Source organism: Pteronotus mesoamericanus, unplaced genomic scaffold, assembly GCF_021234165.1.
Source record: "Pteronotus mesoamericanus isolate MK-2021 breed Mesoamerican mustached bat unplaced genomic scaffold, CSHL_Meso_final contig_74, whole genome shotgun sequence".
NCBI classification, from domain to species: Eukaryota; Metazoa; Chordata; class Mammalia; order Chiroptera; family Mormoopidae; genus Pteronotus; species Pteronotus mesoamericanus.
In genome coordinates this window covers 25,916,825-25,943,521 of record NW_026555247.1, presented here as the reverse complement: position 1 = coordinate 25,943,521, position 26,697 = coordinate 25,916,825, and the positions used below count along the sequence as shown (strand labels likewise).

Below are 26,697 nucleotides of genomic sequence, written 5' to 3'. Positions count from 1 at the left end.
ACATTAATGTAATGTTAAATTCAAAAGGTTCAAAGGATATATGTTGAAAAGTGTTTTTGTCAGCCTGTTCCTTGCCACCTTTTCAAAGGCAAGTAGTACTAGGTTTTTGTGAATTATTCCAGAGATTTTATGCATATATGAGCAACTTTGTGCATATATTAGCTTTTAGTACAGATGATTGTATATTTTACTTAATAATGCATCTTATAGGTTATTCCATGTTTATACATGAGTGCCTTTTTACTTTCTCTTTTGGTTGTACAGTATCCTTTTGTGTGGTTGTCTATAATATATTTCATCAGTCTTCTATTGATGGACTCTTAAGTTATTTCCAGTCTTGTAGTATTAAAAACAATGCAACAAATAGCTGTTTATACATCATTTTATACATATGTAAGATAGAATTCTGGAGATAGGTCAAAGGATATTTACTTTTGTATATTTATTTTAGGGCATGTATTTTATTTATTTATTTTGAATAGGTAATACACGCACATGGTACAAAATTCAAAAGGAACATTAGTAAATAATGAAAAGTAAGTCTCCTTCACTTCGTTGCCCTGCTACCCTGGTCTACTTTCCAGAATTATAACCAGTTACTACTGGCTTCAAGCCACTAGCTACTTGTGGCTGTTGAACACTTGAAATGTAGCTCGTCCCAATTAAGATGGGCTGCAGGTGTAAAATGCACACTAAATTTATAACACTTAGTCCAAAAAATAGAATATAAATTTGGATATGTTGGGATGAATTAATAAAATTGTAAAAATGATTCATTTTACTTATATTTTACTCTACTTTTTTAATGTGGCTAATAGAAAACTTATAATTACATACGTGGTTTGCTTCTGTTGGACAGCACTGGTTTGGAGAAATATATTCATACATATATAAACATGTATTATTCATATATGAGAATCCTTCTAATCAGGCACGAATTTTTTTTTTTTCTTTTGCATTGCAGTCTGTGGGAACAGAAATCTCTTGCTAGGGTGTTGTTTTATTTTTCACTCTCAATCATTTACCATGATATTTGTTGGTCCTCTCAGTGAAAGTCATGCTTCCATTGACTGCGATGTTTGTTCACTTCAGGAAGAAACCTGGGATTAGTCTTGGCTACATGCTTTTGAACTTGCTCCCATTGGCACTGGTTGCCTCTCTACCTAGTACATAGCAGTCAACCTGGGATCCTCCTTCATCCTCATCTTATGGGATTTCTTTTCGCCTTAAATCTCCTGTCCTTGTTTTGCACTCCCTCCTTTTGATAAAACACATTCCTCAGGACTTTTCTTGAGAGAGAGTATGTGGAGTAAATATTTGGTTATACTGCATTGCCCATCTAAAAATAATACCTTCATTCTACCCTGACTGGGTAATAGAATTCTGGGTTGGAAATAATTTTTTTTTTATTTCTCATAATTTCTCAGAATTATGATGGTATTGCTCTGTTGACCTCACTTACAGTGTTACTGTTGAGAAAACTAAAGGCATTCTGATTCTTTGCTCTATGACCTGTTTTTGTCTCCCTGAATGGAGACTTTAGCCTCTTTCTTTTTCCTCAGCATTCTGAAATTTCACAGCCACTGGGTGGGTGTGTTTTTATCCATTGTCCTGGGGTCCTGATGGGCCCTTTCAGTCTGGAAACTCCCATCTTTCAGTGCACGGGATTTTGTTTTCATTCCTTTGGTAAACCCCTTCATTATTTCTGATGTCTTTTTGGAAGTTCTGTTTGGACATTGGACCTCCTGAGCAGGAGTCCTCCAGTTTTCTTCACTTTTCTCTACTATGTTTCATTTTTCTTTTCTACTTTCTGGGAGAGTTCTTTTATTTTGTCTTCCAGCTCTTCTATAGATTTCTTCCCCCATTCCCACCGCCATTTCTGCCATCATGAGCTGTCAAGCTATTCAAGAGCTCTTAATCAGTGTTCTCTTTGTACAGCGTGCTGCTCTTGCTTTGGGTGGCTATATCTTCTCTTATTTCTCTGCATATGGATGATTTTTACAGTGTTTTCTTCCTCTGTGCAGTCTCAGATTTCTTGACATAGCATTTTTTTGTTTGCCTTTTTTCCCTCAGATAGTCAAAGTAATACTTGGTTAAGAAGGTAGGTGGGGGTCTAACAAGCTGTAGGGAAACTAAGCATGTGGGTGAGGCTTGTCTCCTTTCGGTTTCACTGTAGAGAGATCTGAGTGGGCTGTTTGTTGGTAAACTCTCAATATTAGTATTTGTACATTTTTCCTTTTTGGTTGGTCAGGTCCCCCAGAGAAGAGTCTCAATCTGACTCATTGGGTAAAGGTCTAGCTCTAGCTGCTAGTATTTTGGGAGCCAGAACCCCATGGAAGAAAAGTTGGGTAAACTGCATTTAGCATGCAGTGTGTTCATGTTAATGTAGTCCTTGCTTCTCCTGTTGGTACCCAGGCCACCTCCTAGTCTAGGGAGACTGTTTTACCCTCTTCTGAGAATAAATATTTAGTCCTTAGGAGAGGGCCAGTTACCCATCTAATGATCTGAAGTCTTCTCAGATCTCTCTCACCCAATCCCCCAATCCTGCTTATTTCATCTCCTTTCCCCTCCTGTTTTTGCTATGACCAGAACTGTTACTTAACCTTATGAGGATTCTGCCATGTAAATCAGGACCTTTTCTCTACAGCTAGCCAAGAATTAGTTGTCTCTCTCAATAGTTCTCAGTTATTACTCACCCATCCATTTTCCAATTATCAAAATTTTGCCTGTTTTCTTCCCTACTCTTCTCTCTGTCCTTGTGAGATTGTGTTTTCTTTTAAAATTCCTTGATTACAGTTTTTAGTAGACTGCTGTCTTCATCTGTAACCCACTGATTAAAGTTTCCCGTTAAAAATGTTTTAAGGATAACCCTTTGAAAGAGTATAACTCCAAGTCAGTGGGGATGAAGAGGTGGAAATTAAGAAAATTTGATCATTTAAATAGAGGTGGGAAAGGAGAAGAAAAAAAAAAAAAACAGAGAAAATCCATAGGAATTAGAGAACACAGAATCAGTTGATAGAAAATAATATCTCCATAAACCTAATAGATAATTTCAGATTAAGCTTGCTGGTTAAAGGAGAATGACCCGTCCCCCCACCCCCCTTTTTTTAAACCATTTCTGATTTTTAAAAAAATTTTCTGTAACCTTTGGAAACTAATCACATCAAAGTACAAAATTAGCAAATGTCTTAAAATCTGTATATAAAACATAAATTATGTCTCATTTTAAAATCTGATTTATTAGTGTATCATTCAATCTTAAGGGGGATAAAAAAGCAGCTCCAGAAATAGTCTTCTACCATTCTTTAAAAAGGAAACTGTTCTTTTAACTTTACACCTACCTCACATAGTAATTTCAAAACACATCATTTGTCTTGGTCATGGACATTTCCAAGGTGAGATTTTACGTTTCCCTCCCATAGCGTCTGGTTATCAGAAAAGCCATACTTTCCTTCATTAGAGGAGTTTGTTCCTGCTGATGTTGGTGTATCCCTTCTAATATTCCTCATCCTCACCTTTGCTTCTGAAGGAATGTACTCTGGATCACTGTCTTCCTCTTCACTAAAAGCTGCTGCTAGTGAAAGGGCGTTTGGAGCAAGCAACAGTTGAAAGAGTTTCTTTAGGTTTACTTGGTCCAAGTTTGATGGATATGGCTGAGGCTTTTTTTTGTCATCTACCTATGGCAAATCCAAACTTGGAGATCTTTGTAGGCTTTGTTGGCAGGTCTGCAGCTTCTTCAGTTGATCCTTTCACTCTCCATTACTCTGGGGGCTCAAGCTCACTGCTGCTTCGCAGGCTTCTCTCCTGCCTTCCTGCCCACCATTTTCCCCACTGCCGAGAGTGAAAACTTTTGAAAAATTTCAACAAAAATGCTTTCTGTTAGTAGACACACCTAAAAGGATGGTGACATCAATTTCAAAGTAAAGGAATGAATAAAGATACATATTAGGCATAAGCTGTGTCATAGTCCATTTGGGCTTCTGTAACAGAATTCTATAGACCGGGTGTCTTTTAAGCAACAAATTATTTCTCACAGTTCTTGGAGGCTGGGAGGTTCAAGCTCAAGGTGCCAGCAGATCTGATGTCTGGTGAGGGCCTGCTTCCTAGTCATAGACAGCTGCCTTTTTGTTGTAATCTCCTAAGGGAGAAGCGGGCACGGGACCTCCCTGGGGTCTCTTACAAAGGCACTAATCCTGTTCCTTGAGGGCTCCATTCTTGACCTAATCACCTACCAAAGGCCCCACCTCCGGATACCATCACTTCGGGGATTAGATTTCCACACTGGTTTGGGGGAAATGGTGACAAATATTCAGTCTATAGCAGTCTGTGTGGTAAAACTGGCAGGATTACAAGGGTAAATTGATACCTGTATAATCAAAGAAGTTTTAACACACCTCTCAGTAATTTAAGAAAATGTAGATAAAAATACTCATACAAGAGCTTTAAAGGATTGGAAGGTGGAGTTAGTAACAATACAGCAATCACAGAATATGTATTCTTTTTAAGTATCCATGGAATTTTACAAGAATTGTTTATGTACTAGACTTCAAAGCAAATGTTAACAAATTCCCTAGGAATTTATATCTTAAAAATCACATTCTTGGACCCTCATGCAGTTAAGTTGAAGCATAACAGGAGGATAGCAGCAGTTCCCAAATCTGAAGGGGTATAGTGAAAAGATTATTTCTGAATTTCTGAGATGAAGAACAACTCATAAAAATTAGGAAAGTTTATTTAGAACAGAATGATGAAAATACTGTCAAAACTGGAATATAGCAAAAGTTCATATGCCTATCTGGGACACTTTAGATAGACCCTTAAATGTTTATTAGTAAAGAACTAAATAAAAATTGATGGGTTAATATACAATGTAATGAGTTAGAAAAAGGAGGGAAATAAGTTGAGAGACATTAATGAAAAACCAAAGGGCTAAGCTGAAAAGACTTGAGTTTGCCAAGATTGCTAGAGGAAAAAAAAGAAAGTACAGATGTATTAGAAATGAAGAAAGGCTATGACTACAGACAAATTGAGATTTTGAAACTAAGAACACTGAACAAATAACTTTTTGCCTTTAAATTTAAAAAAGGTTGAAAAGACAATTTCTAGCAAAATAAGTTAACAAAATTGGCCTAACCATAAGAAACTTGCCCTGGTCCAGGGTCTTAGTTGGTTTGAGCATCGTTTTTTACACCAAAAGGTTATGGGTTCAAGTCCCTGGTTTGGGGCAGGTAGGGAGGCAACAGATCAGTTTATCTCTCCCACATCAATGTTTCTCTCTTCCCCCTTCCTTTCTCTTGAAAATCAGTAAACATGTCTTCAGGTGAGGACTAAACAAATATAGGAAGAAACTTGAGTAGATTGTAATTTAAAAACTTAAATTCATATCTAGAAATCTACCTACACCAAGATGAAATTGAGTAAAAATTCAAAACCCCAAAAGCAAAACTCAAATGAAAACCTCAGATGGGCAAGTTCTATAAAACACATGAGGAATCAGTAATTCCAGTCAATACAAAATGTTATAGGAAAAAAACCAAAAAATCATTTTGCAAGTCTATTGTAATTCTGATACTTTCAGTGGGATAAGGGTATTATGACAAGGGAAAAGTATAGGCCACATCTCAAATGGCAATAACAATTTTAGGTAAAATGTTAGTATTTTCTCAAAACAAAAATACCAAGATTAATTATGGTTACCTCAAAAATGTAAAAATGATTAAATGTTAGAAAATCCATAAATGAAGTTCATCACATTAACACATCAAAGGAAAAAAGACATATGATCTTGACTAGATTATAATTTAAAAACTTGATTCATAACCTTCACCAAAATAAAGTTAAGTAAACCAAAAACAAGTAAAACCCAAGTGAGAACCCCAACTGGGCAAAGGAAAAAAAGACATGATAAAATTTGGTATATGTTCTTGACATGAATTCTTAGAAACTAGAAATATAAGAGGGTGTTGGTTAAAAAAAAAAGACAGCCACAGAAAAGTATGTATAGTATCATTCCAATTATATGAATTTCTAGAACAAGTTAAATTACTTTGCTAAAGTCACATCAGTAATTGTCTGGGGTGACGAGGGTAGATTGACTAAAAGGGACACAAGGGAACTTTATGGGACAATGGAATTGTTCTGTTTTGATTGAGAAGATGGCTATATGGACATGTACATTTATTAGTAAGTAACTCATTAAATTACATACTTAACATCTGTGCATTTTTTAATATGTAAGTTATGCCTCAATGAAGTTGATTAAAAAATAATACATATAAAACCAGATCATGTCTGTTCTGTATGCCAGCAACAAACAAAATTTAAATTTAAAAAACCCACAGGTTAAAGTGGGAACACGTTACAAAATTCTAGTAAAAATAAAAAACATGTAGGACCTTAATGGAGAGAATACAACACACATAATTCAAACTGTAAGAACACATACTTGTGTTTATGACTAGAAGACACAGTATGATAAATCTGTCAGTTTTCCTCCACTTGCTTATAAACTTAGTGTTATTCCAATTAAAATCTAAGAGAATTTATTTTGTTAGGTACCAAGACATGTAGCTTTACTGGTTAAACCATCGTATTTTGCCTTAGATATAAACTAATGGAAGGAGAGGAGAAAAAAGAGCCCAGAAACACAAGTAACAGTGTAATCCGTATGGGAAAAGATTCAGTTTGTGATGCTGGTGTACTTTCTTATCTTTGCTGGGTAGGTGAAGACACCTGTCTCACACCATACACAAAAACGCGGGTATGAAAGGCAAAACTTTAGACTCTATGACTTTTAAAAGATGACAGCATATGAAAGAATTAAGGTACAACTGTATACATCATATAAGATTTTAAATTGATGTGCTCAAATTTCAGTTGATAAATTTGAGCATATTAAAGTCACTTTCTGGGTGAAGATGTATGTGGCACGTGTATTTGACATGTGAATAAATAATTGATGTGAATTAAGAAAAAGATGGTGAGGGTGAGAAAATGATTTAAAGGGCTGGAATCCTGAAAAGTCAATAAACATGAAGGTATTCTCAAACTTCTTAGTAGTTAGTGAAGTACAAAACATCATTAGACACCTTTATGGTACCTGCTTTTTTGATAAAAGTTTGAAGGAACAAATTATGCCAAATGTTGGTGATAGTGGGGAAAATAGGAATTCTTAGTTCCCTGGGGGGAATGACAATTACTTAGTAAAGTTGTGTATGTGTCTGTTCTATGCAGCATTTCCATTCCTTAGTATATCCTGAGACAGTGCCTTTTATGCATTTTTGACAGACCCATGGTGGAAAATATATTTTACATGTGAGAAAAACTGAATTATAGTATTTGAACTACTATGTGTTCTGCTTTCTCCTGTATTCTGTTTCTTCTCAATTTTATTAATTTTGTTTTTGTCATTTCTACTTTCTTTTTTGTTCTTTTAAAAAGAATTCTCAGGATTGGCTAAATTGATTTCAGTTTCACTAATGGTTGATGACCCTCAATTTAGAGAAATAGAGTATAACATACGGTAAAATGTCTTTTAATTAAGAGTGAGTGAGTGAGTGAGTGAGTGTGAGTGTGTGTGAGTGTGTGTGTGTGTGTGTGTGTGTGTGTATTAGGTTGCAATGTAAAATGTATTTCTCACTGTAGGGCTTGCTTCCTTTTTGATCAAGAAATTTGAAAATTTCTGAGCTTGAAGAGCTCTCGTATGTATAAGAAGATAAGATAAATGCCAGACTACTTAATGGCAGCTTATAAGGGAGGAAAATTAGAAATAGCCTATGTAGTCATCAAAGAGACTGGACAATGAACTGTGACAGTCACACAATGGGCTGCTATATGATGATTAAACTGAAAAAACTAGAGTTGAGGATTAGATATGTATCAGCATGGATAGTTTTAATAGTGAAAAAGACAAGTGACATGAAAGTATTAAAATTTCATACAGATTTACAAAATGTGCAAAACTTTATTGAATGGATAAAATATGTAGCAAACTGTTAAATAACCATGGGGGCAAATTAGGATCTCTGAGAAGCAAGGAGGAAAATGGGGTCAGAAAGGCATACAATAGGGGATTTTAGCTATATCCATCTAGGAATGTCTTCTTTTTTTTTTTTTTTATTTGATCAAACATTGCAAAATGCTAAGAGCTGACAGAGCTGGAAGTACTTTAATTTTTGAAAATAAACATTGCAGTTCACAATGAAACCCAAGATACCTGGAGGAATAAGCAGATTTAACAAGATGTGTAAGAACTTTATGGAGGAAATGATACAACTTACTGATGAGTATGAAGTCCAGAATAGGTGGAAACATCTCATTTGCACAAATACGAGTGGTGCATATGATAAATACATTGGTTTTCCACGTTAATATAAATTAACCACACTTCAGTCAAAACCCTATATTGGTGGAACTTGACAAGCTAAAATAACAAATGTGAAAAGTAAGGAGAGGGACTCACTCTGCAGATATCAACACTTATGAAAAGCAACAACTAAAATTCCGTGATGTGGTGTAGGTATCCACACCAGTGAACAGAGTATAAAGCCCCCAATCATCATACATTTATAGGGGTTTGATATGTGGCACCAGTGGCATTGTGAATTATTAAGGAAAAGATAAAACTACTTTATGGTGCCGATAAAATAGTGTCTCCTTATGGGATATGCTGAGATTGCTCTCTCACCGCTTAAATAAGGACAAATTGCTGATATGCTAGAAACCTAAATGTGAAAAGCAAAACTAAAATGTCTATAAGAATACACGGGGTAATAGCTTTATAACATTGGGGTATTTCATGCCTCAGACTCCTCATTTGTAATTAGTAGTACCTGCCCCCCTGGGTTCTGATGAATATTGAATGATTTAGTGCTTACCTGTCTCTCAGACTAATATGTCGTAGAATTAGCATTCACTAAATGTTTCCTACTGTATTAGGGGTCAGAAAGAGGTTTTCTTAAAAAGAAGCTAAGTTGTATCATAAAATATTTTAAAGTATAAATTTGTGTATGCTAAAAGATGATAAAAGAAAATGAGCATTCTGAAGATTTGGAGATTTTTTTGGAATACATATTCATTGATAGGGTTTATGTCAGAATAAAAGCCGTAAGCAAAGGACAGCACAATTGATAACTTTGCAAAGAATATGACTTGTTTAATAAAACATGTAGAGAATGCTATTTGTAAAGCTGTTACACATTTATTAATAACTTGAATGTTTTGTTTGCTAGTTCAGGATAATCAGACCTTTTAACTGAAACTTTCCAGTGAGTAATCTTATAATCCCACTTTTACTAAGATATCACTTGATAAGCATTCTTACTAGACTGTAAAGATAAAGTCTTCCTATTCTGTTGAAACCTGCATTATATAAATATCATTTATTGCTGGAATTAGGAACAGAATTATTATCTGAACCTATTTTTCAGGTCTTGCAGATGTTGAAAAAAATTCTAGCTTCAGTACAGAGCTTGCTGCCACACTATTGAAGGAAATCTGTGTATTCTGTAAATGACTCACTCACATTTCAGTAACAACTTGATCAGAAATTTAGTTTTCTTATTTCATTTGGTCTTCAACTTAGAACATATTGACATTGATCCCTTGTGAAAACCTAAACTCATTCTGTTTACCATTTAATACTATTGGCTAAATATGATATCTTAGATATTTAAAATGCTCAACTGATTGAAATGTATTATTAGCATTACTAAAAAATATTATTTTAATACACAATTTAAAAATTCTCCAGAAATAATTAGCAAGGTGTCAGTCAGCCATGGTTACTAATAAAGACAACATAAGGCTGATAACTTTAAGTGAACACATAGTTCCAAAGTGGGCATAACTACTGTTCTAAGACATGGGACACTGAAATTATGTGGCAGTACTAGGTCATGAGCTCATTCAGATGACCCAGAATAGGCTTAAACTTTTCATGTTTCATTTCCATAAAGAAAAAAATAATTTAAAAGCCTTTATAGAAAAGTTAGATCCCCAACAATACATCTTAACTCACAAGAAACATGCTCCTAACAGAAATGTAACAGAACCTGTTGACTCAGATTCTTCCTAACACTCGAAATCCCTTTCATTTTTGTGGATTGTACAGTTTTAATTTTTATTCATTTTCTTAGGTCGAATTCTCATGAATGGATCAGTTGAGTCAAAGATACAGACACTTTTAGATAGATAATTTGTATATTGTGTTTGTCACATCAGTTATTCACAAGGAATGGGGATCCTTTCTGTAATTTAGAGTTTTGTTCAAAGGATAAAATTGACGTGGGGCTGGAACGGGACCCGTAGAGTGTTTCCAAACCAAGCCTGGAGACTAGATGTTCTGCTTTTCTGCAGGACTAGTTGTCTCTGCCTTGTTTGGGCACACACTATTATTTGTGCCCTGACTACCCTCTCTTCTGAGCCTCTGCTTCCTGGTCATATGATGAACATGGCTATATATATAAAGGCATGTATAATGCTGACCCTGTAACCATAGCCTTCAGACTTGCTTTTCTTTGTGTGTTCCAAATAGTGATTAGTGTGGCATTAAACGCTGCTCAGTTAACTTAGCAGCAGTTGTCTTTGAATCTACCGTTTCCCTAAACTGTCCGCATCTAGTTGCTCAGTAACAATGTGAACTTTCTTTAGAATAACTGAAGTAATAGTCCTACCATTAAATGCCCTAACTTCTGTCTTTCAGCCTTTCAGTCTGGTCTTCCTTTCCTCTATCTCCTACCACATTACTTTCTTAAATTACCATGTTGAAAACATTTTCTTGTCTCTAAAAAATGAACTTTCTGCCAGGTGTATTCTTTCTCCCTTTAGACTTCTGCCTTGGTGTCACTTTTGTGCTACCTCTCCTTTCAGAAGGTTGAATTAATAAGCACGGTCTCTGTTGGGATGAGACCGCGTCCCATGGTATTGATCTTTGCATGGCTGGCGCCCACAGCATGCTTTGTGACAGAGTAGGAATTCAGCAGAGGCCAAAGGTAGCCAAGAATACCTTTTGCTGCAGGGCAGTCCTAAACGTCTACTTTGGGTGGATTATTACATGTGTTGGATGGAGTTTTTGTGGGTTAATTTATTTTGTCAAGTTGTAGTTTTATTATATACTACAGTGTTTGTTTATGTGTATTCTAGCCTACCACTATAGACAGCAGTGCTACTGTCAAGTTGTCCTTTACTCATAACTCTGAGCAAACCTGACTTTGCCATCATTTCTACTGTATTGCTAAAGAAAGTCACATAATACTGCTTATTGGCTCCTTTCAAATTTTTAGTGTCTGAACCACAGCTGCGCTCTCCAGGGTGGCAGGGCAGCATTGTGATGTGGAGTTCCCTGCGGTGTCCCTAGAAAAGGGTTTCTGTGGCTAAATAAGTTGAGGAAATTTGGCATATTATATTGCCTTTTCTGGAAGACCCTTGGGGCAGTCTCCTGAATTGAGGTTGTGGACTCCTTAATTATGTTTCCCTTTTGAGGGGGATGAATATAATTATAATTAGATTGTGGCCATTATTTTCTAGCGAACTAGATCAAGGCCTAAGTATCTTCATTTGGAAGACTGTTTTTTGAGAATGATCTGAAAATTCAAAGTCCTTTTTTGAGAATTACACTTACATTTCTTTCTTTAGTGAATGTATAGTTCTAGTAGGGCATCCTTATCACCAGTGCCCCACGTAAGTTTGTGACTGGACCAAATGTCAAAAAAAGTTGCCCACAGCGCCCCAGGCCCTGCTCCCTCACATTTGCCTAAATGTGCCTGCAGGGGCTGCCAGCAGATTGTGGGCGGGGGCCTCTAGGCTCACATCGTCAGTCAACTGCAGCTTCCTCTCTTCCAAAATTTATAGTATGTTATTGGCATTTTGACCGTTGGAGAAATTCTTAAATAAAGAAATCCATTTAACTTTGCTTACCATGGAACTTCTTTAATGTATTTGTTGTGATACTGTGTTATTTTTTTGAACTGTAGTTTACATTTGATAAAATGTCCAAACTTTAAATGTTCAGTTCTGCGAGTTTTGTAATTGTGTACTGAAATGTAACTGCTTCTCAAAACAAGATAGAAAACAATTTTATAACCTCAAAAAGGTACTTTGTGCCTTTGACCTAGCATTTTTGTTTGTGTCTTACTCCTTTTCCTGAGACAATTGTTTTGACTTCTGTCTCTAGTTTACACTAGATTGTAAGTCATAAGTGGAATCAGTATACATTTTTTGTGTGTTATTTTTGCCAGCATTATGTTTTGGAGATTAATCCATGTTGTGAAGTGTATAAATAGCTCACTCATTTTTGTTCCTAAGAAGTATTCCTTTGTATGAATATGCCATGGTGGTTTCTTGATATTAGGGCTGTTTTAGCTATATTGACTATAGCGGCTATGAATATTCTTGTACAAGCCTGTCTTTGTGGATATAAATTTTCATTCTTTAATATGTGTCTGGGAGTGGAAATGTTACCATATAGCGTAGATATATGCCTAACTTGAGGAACTTGACAGTTTTTCAGAAGTACTGTACCATTTTATACTCACATCAACATGTGGTAGGCTGAATATAAATTAAGGATCTTGAGAATGTGGAAATTATCATGGAATATCTGGTGAGCCCTAAATGTAATCACAAGAACTGGTAGAAGTGAGACTTGACTATAGAAGGAGAAGGCAGTATGACAGTGGAAGCAGAGATTGGAACTGTGTGTCTTGAAGATGGAGAGAAATGGTTTACAAGTCAAAGAATACCGGAGGCTACTAGAAACTGAAGAAGTTGAGGAAATGAATTCTCCCCTCAGGCTCTTCAAGTCCTGAGAATACCTTGACTTTAATTCATTGAAACCCATTTAAATTAATCTGATTTTTTTTTTTTTAAGGCACTGAGTTTGTGATAATTTGTAAAGGCAGCAATAGGAAACTAATATACTCTAGCTTCACATACGGTGGTGTGAGGATATTTTTAAACCATTATAGATGGTGTGAAATAGTATTGCATTGTGGTTTTAATATGCATTTTTCTGCAGCTCATTAATGTTAAACACCTGTTAAGGGCCATTCATATATCCCCTTTCATGAAATATCTGTAGTTTGTCTTTTGACTCTTTTTTTTTTTTTTTAAAGAATTGAGTTCACCTTTTCCTTTGACTTGCAAGTTCTTTATACATTCTAGGTAGTAGTCCTTTGTGGGGGGGGTGTGTGTGTGTATGTGTGTGTGTGTTGTGTTTTCCTCTAAGAGCTTAAGATTCTGCTTTCCCATTTAGGATGGTATAAGATAGTGGTTGAGGGTTATTATTTTCCATATTGTTGACAAGTTGTTGAAAAGTAGATTTGCTTGGTGTGTTGGTGAAAAACGAGTTGACTGTTATATGCAGGGGTCTAATTCTGGACTCTCTTCTATTTTACCTATCTATCTATTTTTCACGTGCCCACTCTGTACTCTTGGTTACTAAGGCATTTTAGTAAGTCTTGGAATAAGGTGGTATAAGCCCTCCAATATCCTTTTTCTTTTCTTAGGATTGATTTGGTTAGTTTAGTTTTTTTGTTAAAATTTCCATAGGAATTTTAGTATGAGTATATCAATTTCTTTTTCAAAAAAAAAAAAATCCCGCTGGAATTTTGATAGAGATTACATTGAATTTATGTATCAAACTGGGAAGAATGGATATTTAAACAATATTGAGTCTTCTAGTCAATGAATATGTTCTTCATTTCCGTTTTCCTCCATTTCTCTTAGTAATACTTTTCATTCCTTAGTGCAGAGATTTTGAATATCTTTCTTTAGATTGATCTGTAGATTTTTTTTGTTGCAATTTTAACTGGTATTTCTTTGAATTTCATTTTTCAGTTCTTTGTATGAAGAAATATACTTAATTTTTGTATGATGACCTTTTATCTTCAAACTTTGCTCTAAATTCACTTACTAGTTTTACTAGTATTTTGGAGATTCCATGCAGTCTTCCATGGAGACAGTAAAATCACTATAGAATATACTTCTTTTTTCTTTTCTAATCTTTATGACTTTTGTTTATCTTTCTTGCCTTAGCAGGCTGGCTAAGGTCATCTAGTACATTATTGAATAGAAGTGACAGTGGAGATCCTTGTCTTATTCCCAGATTTGAAGGGAAGGGGATTTAATGTTTCATCATTATGTTATTGTTGCAAGATTTTTCATAGGTGTCCTTTTTCAGATTGAAGAACAACTTTCTCTTTTCTATTTCGCTGAAAGTTTTTAATCAGGGATATTACATTAACATTGTCAAATGCTTTTGACATCAGGAAATCGTAAGGATTTTCTCCTTTACACTGCAAGTGAGGTGCTTGGTATTTTTAATGTTAAACTAGTTTTGCTCCTTGGGATGAAAACGCCCTGTGGTGATGATGTATTACAATTTTTATAAATGTGACTGGATGTGATTTGCTAATATTTTGTTAAGGATTTTTGCACCTAGTAGTAGCAGACCTTTGTATTTTTGGATCTTGCGCCCAAGCCAGTTTCTTGCTCCTGTTTCAGTGTCAGGTACTTTTCCTTTTATTTGTTCTTCAGCATCAGTCTATCTGTTATCTTGGTCAGGGACTGGCGATGGCAGTGTTTCCTGCCTTCTAGCAGGAGATTGATTGTGGTTAGTGGAGAAAGCTTGTTTTGTGAGAAGTGGGCAAGAAGGTTCTGCCCCCGCCAGCCCCAAGCACATACCTTTTGCTCTACTCTTCCCATTGAGGCAGGGTATCTTTCCTTGGTCGTAGGAGGCTTTCCTGCATTTCCCTTCTGGTAGAAGGTGATTGTTTTATATGAGATGCTGCTAGGGAGAGGAGCTCTCTTCCATCTCTTGCCCCAGGCCAGTCTTTTCCAAGAGAACTCAGTTGAAGTCCTTGGGAAATCACTTGTGAATGAGTGAAGATTCCCCTTCAGTCTGGTCTTCTAGGGATCCTTAAGTCATCGTAGCTGACACTCACTCTTTGTCTTTTTATTTTTAATACTCAGTAGGTTTACTATGAGTAGCTATCCTTTGCATCTGTGGGTTGATATTGACCATCATTTTTGGAAAGCTGTTGGCCATTATTTCTTCATGTATTTTTTTCTGCCTCAGTCTCTTTCATCTCTTTCTAGGACTCCAGTTAAACTCCAGGTGACATTTGGTCCTGGATAGTTTGGGGTTTATTTCCATACTTTTTTCTCTTTGTATTTCAATTTAGGTACTTTAATTTGGCCTTTCTTCAAGTTCACTGTTCATTTTTGTCTGTCAATAACCCCCTCCAAAGGTCTTTATTTTCTGATACTGTATTTTTTATTTCTAACATTTCCCTGATTTTGTTTTATAGCTTCAGTGTCAGTGATGAAATTCTCCATTTCATTATGCATGCCTTTCTATCTTCCATCAGACCTTTTAGTGTTTTTATCATAGTTATTTTTAAAGTACATGTCTGGTAGTTTCAATATCTGGGCCTTCTCATCTGACTATATTAATAATTTAATCTTTTGGCTTGTGGTTTGCTACTTCCTGTCTTACAATTTTTTATTGGCTGCTGAACATTTATATAAAAACAATACAGATTGAAGTAAATGTTATTTACTTCCAGAAAATGGGCCATCATTTCTTACGTTAGTCTGATAGTGGGGCTAAGTCAATAAGATGAATAGTTCAACTAGTTCTGGTTTAGTTTAAGTGTTTTGAGAGCAGGATTAGGACTTGACTTTCTGCAAGATTTGTTGTCTGATTATAATTTCAGTTACTTCTTTGTGCTCTATATCCGAGCCATCAGCTTTGTGACCAGTGGGTGATTTCTCTGCTTTATAGCACAGCTGTGTATATTCCTTGGTCATTCTGGAGTTCTTTTTGCTCTTCAGTCCTTCCTCAGGCTTGTTCCTGCCTAATGTGAAAACCTCTCTACCAGTAGTAATACCGTCCAGGGTTTTCTCTCAACGAACCTTCTCTACCCCAGTCTTGGCAGTTTAATGTCCAGAGTATCTGGATAGAAGTGTTTCTCTCAACTTTCCTGTCCACCCTCAGCCCTTGGCAGCTGAAGTATCAGGAGGTTTTTGGGGTGATTTTTTTCCCCCTTCTGCCCAGCCTTCCCTTCTCCTGATCCATCCCCTCTCCCCCATCAGAGGACATATTTATTCCATTTAAGGGAGAACCACAGGCTTCTTAGGGTATCCTTCAGCTTTCCAGCTCTGTCCCCCAACCTTTGACATATTTTGGCAGACATTTGGTGAAGACCTGTGGGAATAAGTGGTTGTGTAGTGCAGATTTGCTCTGTGAAATCTTTGGAATTCTAATTTGTCAGCTTGCATACATGTTGCTGATAAGATTATTAAAGTTAGGCTGGTTTTTCCTTAAATTCATCTATAGTGGAATTATTCCTCCTCAACCACTCCGGGCCTCTCTTCTATCAAGGCTCAACACTTTCTGAAAGTTAGTTCCACTTAGATTACTCTACATCCTTGACTCTTTCTGATGGGTTCAGAAAAACCGTGATTTTCTAGCTTATGTGGTTTGTTGTGATTCTTAGGGTGAAAGTGATGGTTTATTTTGACTTTCTAAAACCTGATTAGAAGAGTAACTCCTCTCATGGAATACTTTTTAACATATGGTCTGGTAGATACCTGATAAAATTTATTTAACTCTAGTTGATTTTCTGTAGTGTTTCTTAGAGCTAGGTTTCTGAATATATTTCATCTCAAAAATTTTTTTTTAATCCTAACTCGAGGATATGCGTTGATTCTAAAGATAGAGGAAGGGGAAAGGGCCCGGGAGAGAGGGAGAGAAACACAGATGTGAGAAACATCAGTCGGTTGCCTCTTGTACACACCCTGGCTGGAGATTGAACCAGCAACCTACTAGGTATGTGCCCTGACTGGAAATTGAACTTGCAACCTTTTGGTGTTTGGAACAAAGCTCCAACCACCTGCATTACCCGACCAGGGCTTCATCTCACATCTTAACTCTCCAGTTCTGTCCTCAAGTGGTAAATGATCTTGTCTCTTATTTTGGGATTGAAGTCATCAATATTAAAATTTAATTGAGGGGCTTGTGGAGAGTGTGGGAAGAACTTGTGGTAGGTGCATAGAAAACTAAGCAAATTGAAAAACTAAGATAATTAACTGTGGGGAAAAGAAATAGTTGCACAAAAAGGGAAACGTGATTAAGTAGTTTACTGCTAATCTCGTCAGGTACAAAACTACAATTGGGAGTTAATTATCTTTAAGGTTGGAGGAATGTGAGGGATTGTGGTTTAAATCCTCTTTTTCCACAGAAAAATTAATAGATAATACCTAAACTTGATATTTCAAAGGTTACCATTATAAGCCTATTATAATAGGTCCCCTCTTATCCATGGGAAATGTATCCCAGACCTCCCAGTGGATGCCCGAAACCACAGGTAGTACTGAGCTCTATATATACTGTTTTTTTTCCCTATAATATGTACCTATGATAAAGTTTAGTTTATAAAATAGACACAGTAAAAGATTAACAACTGTCACTAATAGTAAAACAGAACATTTATATCAATATATTAGAAGTTGTGTGAATGTGGTCAGTCTTTCTCTCTCTCTGGTAAGCACTCTAATAACGAGACGGCTGTTAAGTGACTTACAGGTGGGGAGAGTACACGTGGAGGATGTACTGGAGTAAGGGATGATTCACATACTGGGCAGGATGGAGTGGGACAGTGCTAGATTTCATCCCACTACTGAGAATGGCACGCAACTTAAAACCTGTGAATGGTTTATTTCTGGAATCTTGCATCTAATAATTATGGGCTGCAGTTGACTGTGGAGAACCGAAACCCGGGAAAGTGATACTGACGATCAGGGCTGGGCGGGAGGAGACTATTGTACTGAGTTATAAATAGCAAATTAAATACAAGTTTAAAGATTTTAAAGAATTTTATCTTGGTGAGAGAAGAGCAACTGTATTTGACTTACTCACTAGGCACATTATTATTTAGTTGAAAATATATTTTTTAGAAGAGGCTTAATTAAAAGTCTTCGCAAGGGATGTAAAAGGGAACCAAACCTTTTCTTTACAATCTCTATCTTTATTTCTTTATTCTTGTTGTTTACTTTATACTTGATTCCTTTTTTCTTATAACTTTAGATTTTGTTTTATGATACCAAGTCAGTTACGAAAATTTAAAATTTTGGGGAGAGTGGGCTTGAAAATTTTTTTAAAATATTTTTAAGTGTTTTGAGAATTAGATTGAAGTTCTAAAAAGTGAGAAAAGCTTTTCTTTTGGTGAAAATATTTTAATTATTGACACTGTTAAAAGTTGAAGTAGTAGCAATAGTGATAAACTGGTCCAGTGTTGATAAAGATTTTACTTGCAAAATTATTATATTTACCCACTTATAAGATTGTCTTTTTTGTAAAAGGGTTTATTTCCACAATTTGTTTGAATTAGTAAAGACATTTCATGGGTGAAGAATAGAAGAGAACTTTTGAAAGTCTGTTGAGAGAGTAATAATTTGAATTTCTGTCTCATTTTGTAATTTGCTTTTAATGCCAGGTTGAAATTATTACTTGATTTTAAAGTTAGCCTCTAAATGACCTTTTCCATATCTTTTGTAGGTTAGATAAAGGAGGACACTTTCTTAGTGTGGATTGCTGCCTTTGGAAAGAACATGTCGTCCATCCTGCCATTCACTCCACCAGTTGTGAAGAGACTGTTGGGGTGGAAGAAATCAGCTGGTGGATCTGGAGGAGCCGGTGGAGGAGAGCAGAACGGACAGGAAGAAAAGTGGTGTGAGAAAGCAGTTAAAAGTTTGGTGAAGAAGCTAAAGAAAACAGGACGATTAGATGAGCTTGAGAAAGCCATCACTACTCAAAATTGTAATACTAAATGTGTCACCATACCAAGGTAAGTGTTGCTAGATCAGAAACTTGATGGTTATCCCGTTGAGAATTGCTTAAAGGAATCTGAAGAAAAGTTAATTGAAATTTTGTTACTTTCAAGTCACCTGTAAATATTATTACAATAGGAAAGCTGTTTTTGACCTGCTGTATTTTTAGTTTTTAAACTTGTTTATTTTACAAGTCATTTTCTTGAATAGTGAGGTTTAATCAAGCAAAATAAAATACTTTGATGGTATTAAGTTTTATCTTCATTTGCCTTTGTTGCCTAAATGCTTCCTTATATGTTGTCTAATTTCTGTGATTGAATGGCATTTGAATAAAGAGTTAGTGCTTTTCTATCACTAATACAGTAGTGATAGATAGTTTTCTTCCCCCTTGGTTAAAACTTCAGGCAGTAAGGAGTTAGAAAAGGCTGCTAACATTGTGATGAATTTTATATATATTTTTTTTGTTTGAGTTGTAGCATTACTTCTAAGAAAGTATAGTGTGTGAGGCAGCTTCTTAGATATTATAGGTAGTCAGACCTGTCTTGAAGATCTACTTCTTGTATGGCAAGGACATCTTACTTAAGAGGTTGAGTTTTATTAGTGTGATTTTATGTTTAACCTATAATTAAATCTATAATCATTTATAGATGAGTACCACTGTCAGAAATACTGTTTGTTTTTTAAAATAACATAGCAAGTAGTTTTTAAGTGTTTCATTATTTTTTTGTACATTACAGGGTTTTTTGGAGTGTCTACATAAAAGGATTATTTGCAGTGTCATACATGAGGGCTAGCGTATGCATGTAGCACATGAAAGCATTCCACTTGACATGTTTCCAGTGACCTTTGGGAAATACACTCTGGATGCTTCTTGATAGTAGATCCAGTAATACCCAGCCTACCTACTTGCAGATACTAATAGTAGAATGTTTCCTGCTGGTTTGGTAGATTAATTATTCATTTCTTTTCCTTTGCTTGTTTCATGTATATCTTAAGTAAGAGTGACTTTTCTTGGTTTATTCTTTTGTTTTACAAATGCTTATAAGTGCCTGATTGGGTACAAGGTACTGTTTCTAGGCATGTGCGGATGCAGTGATGAACACAACACCAAGTTCCTTCCCTCGTGAGGGATAGATGTATGCACTAAACTAGTGGACAAATTAATATAATTTGAGATGGTAATGAGTGCAAAGAAGACAATGACTGAGGCATTAAAAAGCCACTTTGGATTGGATTTTGATGTGTAAGTTAAGCTTTGAGAGTGCCAGGCTAGCTCAGGATAGAGTCTTCCAGGCAGAGGAAAGAGCCATTGTAAAGACTCTTGAGTTGGAAAATAGCTTATTGTAATGGAGTTCAGTAGAGTTGGAGTAATACAAAATGAATACAAAATTTGGGAGGAGTCAGATCATATAGGGCATTATAGGGCATTGTGGGAGTTTAAATTTTAGTCTAAATGTAATAGAAAGCAAGTAAGGGTTTTAATGGACTTCTACAATTTAAATCCACTTTTACAAGGATTTTTTAATATTTACTTTTACAGAAACATCTCTGGCTGCTAGAGACATAATGGTGGAGGTTGTAGAGTGTGTGTGTTAGAATGAATGTGGGTCTGGAAGTAGGGAAATAGGAAGATCAGGAGGCTGTTACAGTAATCTAAATGAGAGGCTGCAGGCTGGACTGGCGTGGCTGTGCGAACATTGAGCGGATGGATTTGGCATGTGTTTTGGAAGTAGAACTGGTAAATTTTGCTAATGAATTGACTAAGAATAAGTGAAGCTGTATTTGTTAATTTTTCATTGTGTAGTGCCCAGCATTTCAATTCAATAAGCATTTGTAAATAGCCACTAAAGGTGTGATAGGCTCTTCCTCATTGGAGTTAAAGTACAGTTTCTGCACTTGCATACTTCCTGTTAGGGGGGATAAACTTTAAAACATAAAAAGATAATTTTACAGGGTACAGTAGGTCGTCTCAGGAAGTTATGTCTGAAGGTGGGGAAATTTTCTTATCTTGTGGCTTGTGGCAAGTTTCCTTCTGGAGGAAGATCGGTGCCTGGATTGAATCTTGATGGGCGCAAGGGAGGAATGTAGTCGGGAGAAGCTGCGTTCATCCAGAGGAGCACTGTGGTATTGACACTGTGGCAGTAGCGGGGGACTGGTGAAGGGTTGGGGTTAGCATGTGCCCTGGGAGTGTGAAGTGGGAGGTGGGGCAGAGCAGGAGCAAGTCTGTGTAGATAATGAGGGACCGCGGCATGCTTGGCTGGGGAGTTTACACTGCACCTGAGTATGATTGGATGAATATCATTGAAGAGTCTTAGGTAAAGAAGACTCATAAATCAGGTTAATTTTAAGTAGAGCATCTGGCTTCAGTGAGGAGAATGGTTGTGAGACTATCAAGAGCAGACCCAGTTAGTGTATGTTATCTCCCTTATCAGAGGGATGTAATCCAGGAAGACATCTTCATCTAAAGCTCAAATTGCTGTTGCAGTGAAATTATTGACAGAGCAGAACCTGATAATAGGGCTGTGCAATTCCCTCCTTTCAGAAGGCACAGTGGGTAGCAAAGTACTGATTAAGATTTCACAGATACTGGTAGTTAAACTATGGAGGTTAGCTTAGATTTCTTTTCCTTGCTTTCCATTCTTCTTGTTACATGTTATATGTACTTGTTATATATGTTATATGTAGATGTATGTTATATCTACTTGTTATATATAAAACTTCTTGTTAGACCTTTTCATATTCTAGGACTATTTCATCATTAAAAAGTTTTCTTTCCACCCTTGTACCCAATGAAAGTGAAGTAGTGCTTGTCCATTATCCTTTGTGGTGTTTTTTGTTTTTTGTTTTAACTATCAAAAGTTCCTTGAAGCTTAGAAACTTGCTTGTCTAACTTTGTGTTTTTTTAAATAGTGCAAGAAATGTAGATTTGTTAATACTGCTTGAGTCTATCAAAAAAATTCAAGCTTCTTACATTATAATTTGGTGCCGTGTATTTTATATTTACTTTGTTTTTAGAAGTAAAATAGTTAGATGGTCAGATGATTAGCCATTTGCTAACTACTAAATGTCTTTAAAAATTCAGTCAGCTCTTAATTATGTAGACTGTAAAAGTTGGGGAATGGGGTGGAAAAGGTCCATTATGGAGAAGTCCAAACCACAGTTTAAACAAAATTATTTAAAATAAAATGGTAAGTGGATTTAATGAAAGTTTATTTACTTACAGTTGCAAGTAAGTTGTTAATAAAACACTTAGGGTTTTAGATACCTGAAAGATACATTTAAGTTCAATTGATGAAGAACATGAAACAAATTTTTTAATTTAAAAATATGGCAGATGTTTTCTTTTAAAGTATGTGTTTCATTGACCCTTAGCAGCATTTCTTCACCTCACCCCTCTACCTCTTAATGTTAGAGTGGGACCAAACTTAGGGCAGAAACATAGTTCTGGCTTTACGTCCCTCGGCCCACCCTGACTTACTCTGCTTTCATGGTTTTGTCTCCAAAGGGGTAGAAACTGTAATTACACATAGGTGTAACTGCTTCCTTCCCACTGTTGTATATAGTGACACAAAGTGATTCATGGGTGGAACTTAGTCTTAAGCTGCAGTGAGCTGAATAGTTAAAGTTTCATGAAAGTTTTTTGCATCTCAAACATTTTTGAGACTGAGGAATGGAAGACTTCTCAGTCATTAAATTGTAAATGCAACTGATCTTTAGGTAATGAGTCAGAAAAAGAATGGCTTCCAATGCATATTATATACAGTAAACAAAAATTGAAACTGCAGTGGGAATGGAGATTCTGTAACATTAAAAGCAAGAGCCTGTGGGGTCTAAAATGGCGGTTTTATATTCATTATACATAAATGTGTAGGAATGTAGGATTTATTTCATAAACATAAATTATAAGGACTTTTCCTAAAGTGGCAGTTTGACCATGTAATCACATTTTTTTATCTTTAATCCCAAGGAAACAATCAGGAATATGGTCAAGATTTCTGATTCATTTCAGTATTGTTCTGTAATAGCAAAGAATTAGAAAAAACCCTAACCTATAATTTCTTTAATTCTATTAATAAAAGAAACTTAACCAACTCATTTTATACCAGAATTGAATATGAATAGTAAAATTTTATGCCAATCTTACTTATAAAAATAAATACAAAAATATAAATAAAATATCAGAAACTAGAATTATTCAGAACAAAACTGCAAAATCATGACTCTGTAAGGTTTACTGCAGGGATGCAAGTACAATTCAACTACAGAAAATCTTTTAATGTGAGATACTTCATATTTAAGAACTCTGATCATCTTGATGGATGTAGAAAGAACTTTCTATAAAATTCAGTATTCATGTTAACAAATTAGAAACAGAAGGTTTTTTTAACTTGATAAAGCATACATCTAAAAATGTTAACACAGTCATGAAAGGTAGAGAGGGATACACCAACTTTTTAATAGTGGTTATTTATGGATGACCTAAAAAAATTTTTCCTAATATTTTTATATAAAAATAGGATTTACTTTATAGTTAGCACAATCAAATGTTTAAATGGTGCATTTAGACAATTTAAGGCTAGTCTTGTCTTTTTTAGCCTTTTGAAATTAGTTTTCCTGTTAAAGGATAATTATGTTACTGTCTTCTTAAACACATTCTTTTTAAAATATATATACAGTCATACCTTGGTGTGCATTGGCTTCAGAACAACATCAAAACCTGTACTTGTTGCATTTTGACGAGAAAAAAATATTTCAGCACTCAGCACTGGCCTAGGAGCTGTCGCACTTTCTAGGACTTTTATGAGTCACGACGCCACTGTTGCAGGATACAATGCTTCATCCTTTGGTACTCATCGGTTTTGGGACTTCTTGGTTTCAACACTCCTCATGAGTTGCAGGACGAATTAATGATGAGTACCAAGGTACCTCTGTATATGTATCTGTTTTAGCCTTTAAAAAAAGTTCATTCCTTAAAAACATTCAAAAATCAACCACAGGTAGCATCTCTCTCCTACCCCTATTGTCACATGTCTCATCACCTAATTTTTCTCTTTAGAAGTAATTACATTACTAGTGTCTTGTGTGTCATTTATTTTTCTTCTTACTACTGTCATTGACATTAGGATTTTGTTTTCCATCTTCTAAGTTTTTAAACATCAGAGTAATTAAACTTCATGTAGATTGTCAACTTTCATTTCTAACTTCACATTCCTACCCTTCTACTTCTCTGGATACCCCAAGAAGAGCTAAAGAGAAGTCTTTTTAAATTCAAACTATAGTATCCTTCAATTCTTCTTAAACTAGTGCTTTTTTAATTATTTCAGGAGAGAGTAAAAATCTCTCATTTATATATAGATATAGATGACGTGTCTGTGTATTTCTCTGTTAATCATAATATGTATGGAATACTATGGTGGAAGGAACTCTTGAGTATTAAGATTGATATAGTCTGTTTTTGAGTCAACTTCTTCAATACTGATGAATGAATCCTGAGCATGTGATGACTCTCTTTATTACGTATTTCCTTATCTGTGAAAGGGGGTGGAATTATCAGTACTTTTGCAGTATGTTTTTTGGTTTTTTTGAAATAATGTGAAATTTGTAAGCTATAAAGCACTATAGCCATGAATATGATTTATTTGAAATATTCGCAGATATCCTGTCTTCATTTTCTTCTAGTTTTGCCTAGAGAACTTGCATTAAATTGTATTGTCTACCCATGCTTAGAAAATGTTTCTGCCAGGCAACATTGTGTTATGCAGTGTTTATAATTCAGTTTAATCAAATGAATAATATTTATAAAATTGATTAGTCAGAACAAAAATTTTTTATATATGCAAATTAGAACTTTAAGATGTTGGGTAATAGCTACCTTTTATCAGTCTCAGCATTCGATTTGTTGTTTTCTTGCTTTCTATATGTTCTGTGTTTAAGTTGGAAAAAGCATTTCTGATGAGGTCTTGGGCCCTGTGAAACACTATTTGAAAGACACTTTGCTAGAAACCTTCACCTTTATCTGGAGGGTACATTTACAGGTAGATTGTTTGATGGTGCTCCTGCTCCAAGACACTGATATTCAAAGCCCTTTTATGTGTGTGATATATTCTGAGATATAGGACATGTTTATTATTTATCTTATTATTAAAAATACCCACCTGCCCTAGGACCTTTGTCGCTTTATAAAATTGCTGACTTATACCCAGATTAATTAATCTATAAACTTAACACCTACCTCCACTTTTACAGCAACTTCCCTTTTAAACAACATCCCCACTTTTCTTGTCTAATTTCTGTAATGTACTGACTTTAAATAATTCATTTACCAAGCTAGCTAAAATAATGGGCATTTAAAAAAGTACAACCATCTTTAGCTTTTCCAGCATCTTTGGTTTGTTTCCAGTCTGATCAGGAAACATTCCAGCTTGCTCAGGCCATTCTTATATGACTAACCACATTCTGGAAAGATCATAATTTTGGGGGATAACATTTAACCATACTGTTTACTCCTCCTCCTTACTGTTTTGTAGTAGAGTGTTTCTAGGCCTCTGTGGTGCCCACTGGTGATACAAGTAAGTGTACCACCATCAAAAAGGACCTAAATAAAGGACCTTTATTTATCTACAGGAAATAAATAGTACCACACATAGGGCTGTGGAGATGGAAAATAATAGTAAAACACCAGTCTGGCAGTGTTGCCTTAAATCTTCTCTCATATTTGGCATAAAATGAATGGATACCACATGTCTCTTATGCTCTGTTCTTTTCATTTTTTTCCTCATTCAGTTTGTGTATTTTCTGTTGACTTAAGTTTGAGTTTAGTGCTTCTATTTTGTGCTGTCTCCAGCCTGTTATTAAACGTATCTGTTGATTTTGTAATTTAAAATGTATATATTTCAGTTTTATTATGTTTTGATATTAGAGATTTCAAATTCTCTATTGAAATTCTTCGTCCTTTTTTTTCTATTTTCCAGAATTTAAAAAATACATTTAAAATCATTATTTTAAAGTCTTTGTCTGCTTTTATTGTCTATTCATTTTTTTGGTTATTTATGTGTGTCATATATTACATATAAGAGAATTATAGATGCTGCAAACAATGCTTTCTCTGAAGTGTGTTTGACCTTTCCCACGTCAGGTGGATACAGAGGCTGATCACCTTGGTCTAATCAGGAATTGAGCTGCATTGGGGTTCAGGTGCCGTTTTACTTTGATTTAATCTACTACTGGCTCATCTCTTTTCTGCAAATAGGGCTCTCCTGGGATTTCTATTGAAAGCCTGGCAGACCTCCATCACCTACTCCCTCAAATACTGAGAGAGTTCCTTCTACCTTTTCCATAGTTTGAGTTTGGCTCTTGAGCCTGCTGTTGCTTTGCAGCTTTAAAATCTAGCAGACATCTCGGTAGAGACTCTTGTGACTGTCAAAAGTTCTATTCTGTCACTTTATTCAGTAGAATTTCTCTTCACAGACCAAGCTTAAACCTGGAAGCTACAAATGCTTTCAGGGAAGAGGAGATGGCAGGCAATTGTCAGTTCACTTAGAGTTCTTTTCCTCTTGCTGGTCTTACTTCTGTTGGATCGCATTTACTTATAGTTCTCTGTTGTCTTTGTTTCCCTCCCCCTTTCTGTTATCTTCTTCCTCCTGCAGCAGGAACAGGAGCCTGCAAGGACCTGCTTATTTCTTACCTGGAAGTGGAATTGTAACAGAATGTTAAAATGAAAACTCTTAGTATTTATTCAGAGACCCCAAATCTGAAAAAAATACATTGCAAGTAAGCTACTTTCAAAATTGAGGTGCAAACAAAAACAAAATTGAGGTGCTATACCATTCATTGAGGACTTGCAGAAAGGATTTCCTGAGATAAGTA

The 26,697-nt window shown here is 35.5% G+C and overlaps 1 protein-coding gene across 2 annotated transcripts in view; it reads left to right on the top strand.

Annotated features, from left to right (window-relative positions):
* Positions 1 to 26,697, top strand: part of SMAD2 (SMAD family member 2) — an 83,315-nt gene that overhangs the window by 8,152 nt on the left and 48,466 nt on the right. For both annotated transcript variants that reach the window (XM_054583610.1, XM_054583609.1), the window contains one exon: positions 18,560 to 18,848. In XM_054583610.1, the coding sequence (XP_054439585.1) occupies positions 18,613 to 18,848 (236 nt within the window). In that variant the 5' untranslated portion in view covers positions 18,560 to 18,612. The remainder of the gene's footprint in view (positions 1 to 18,559; positions 18,849 to 26,697) is intronic.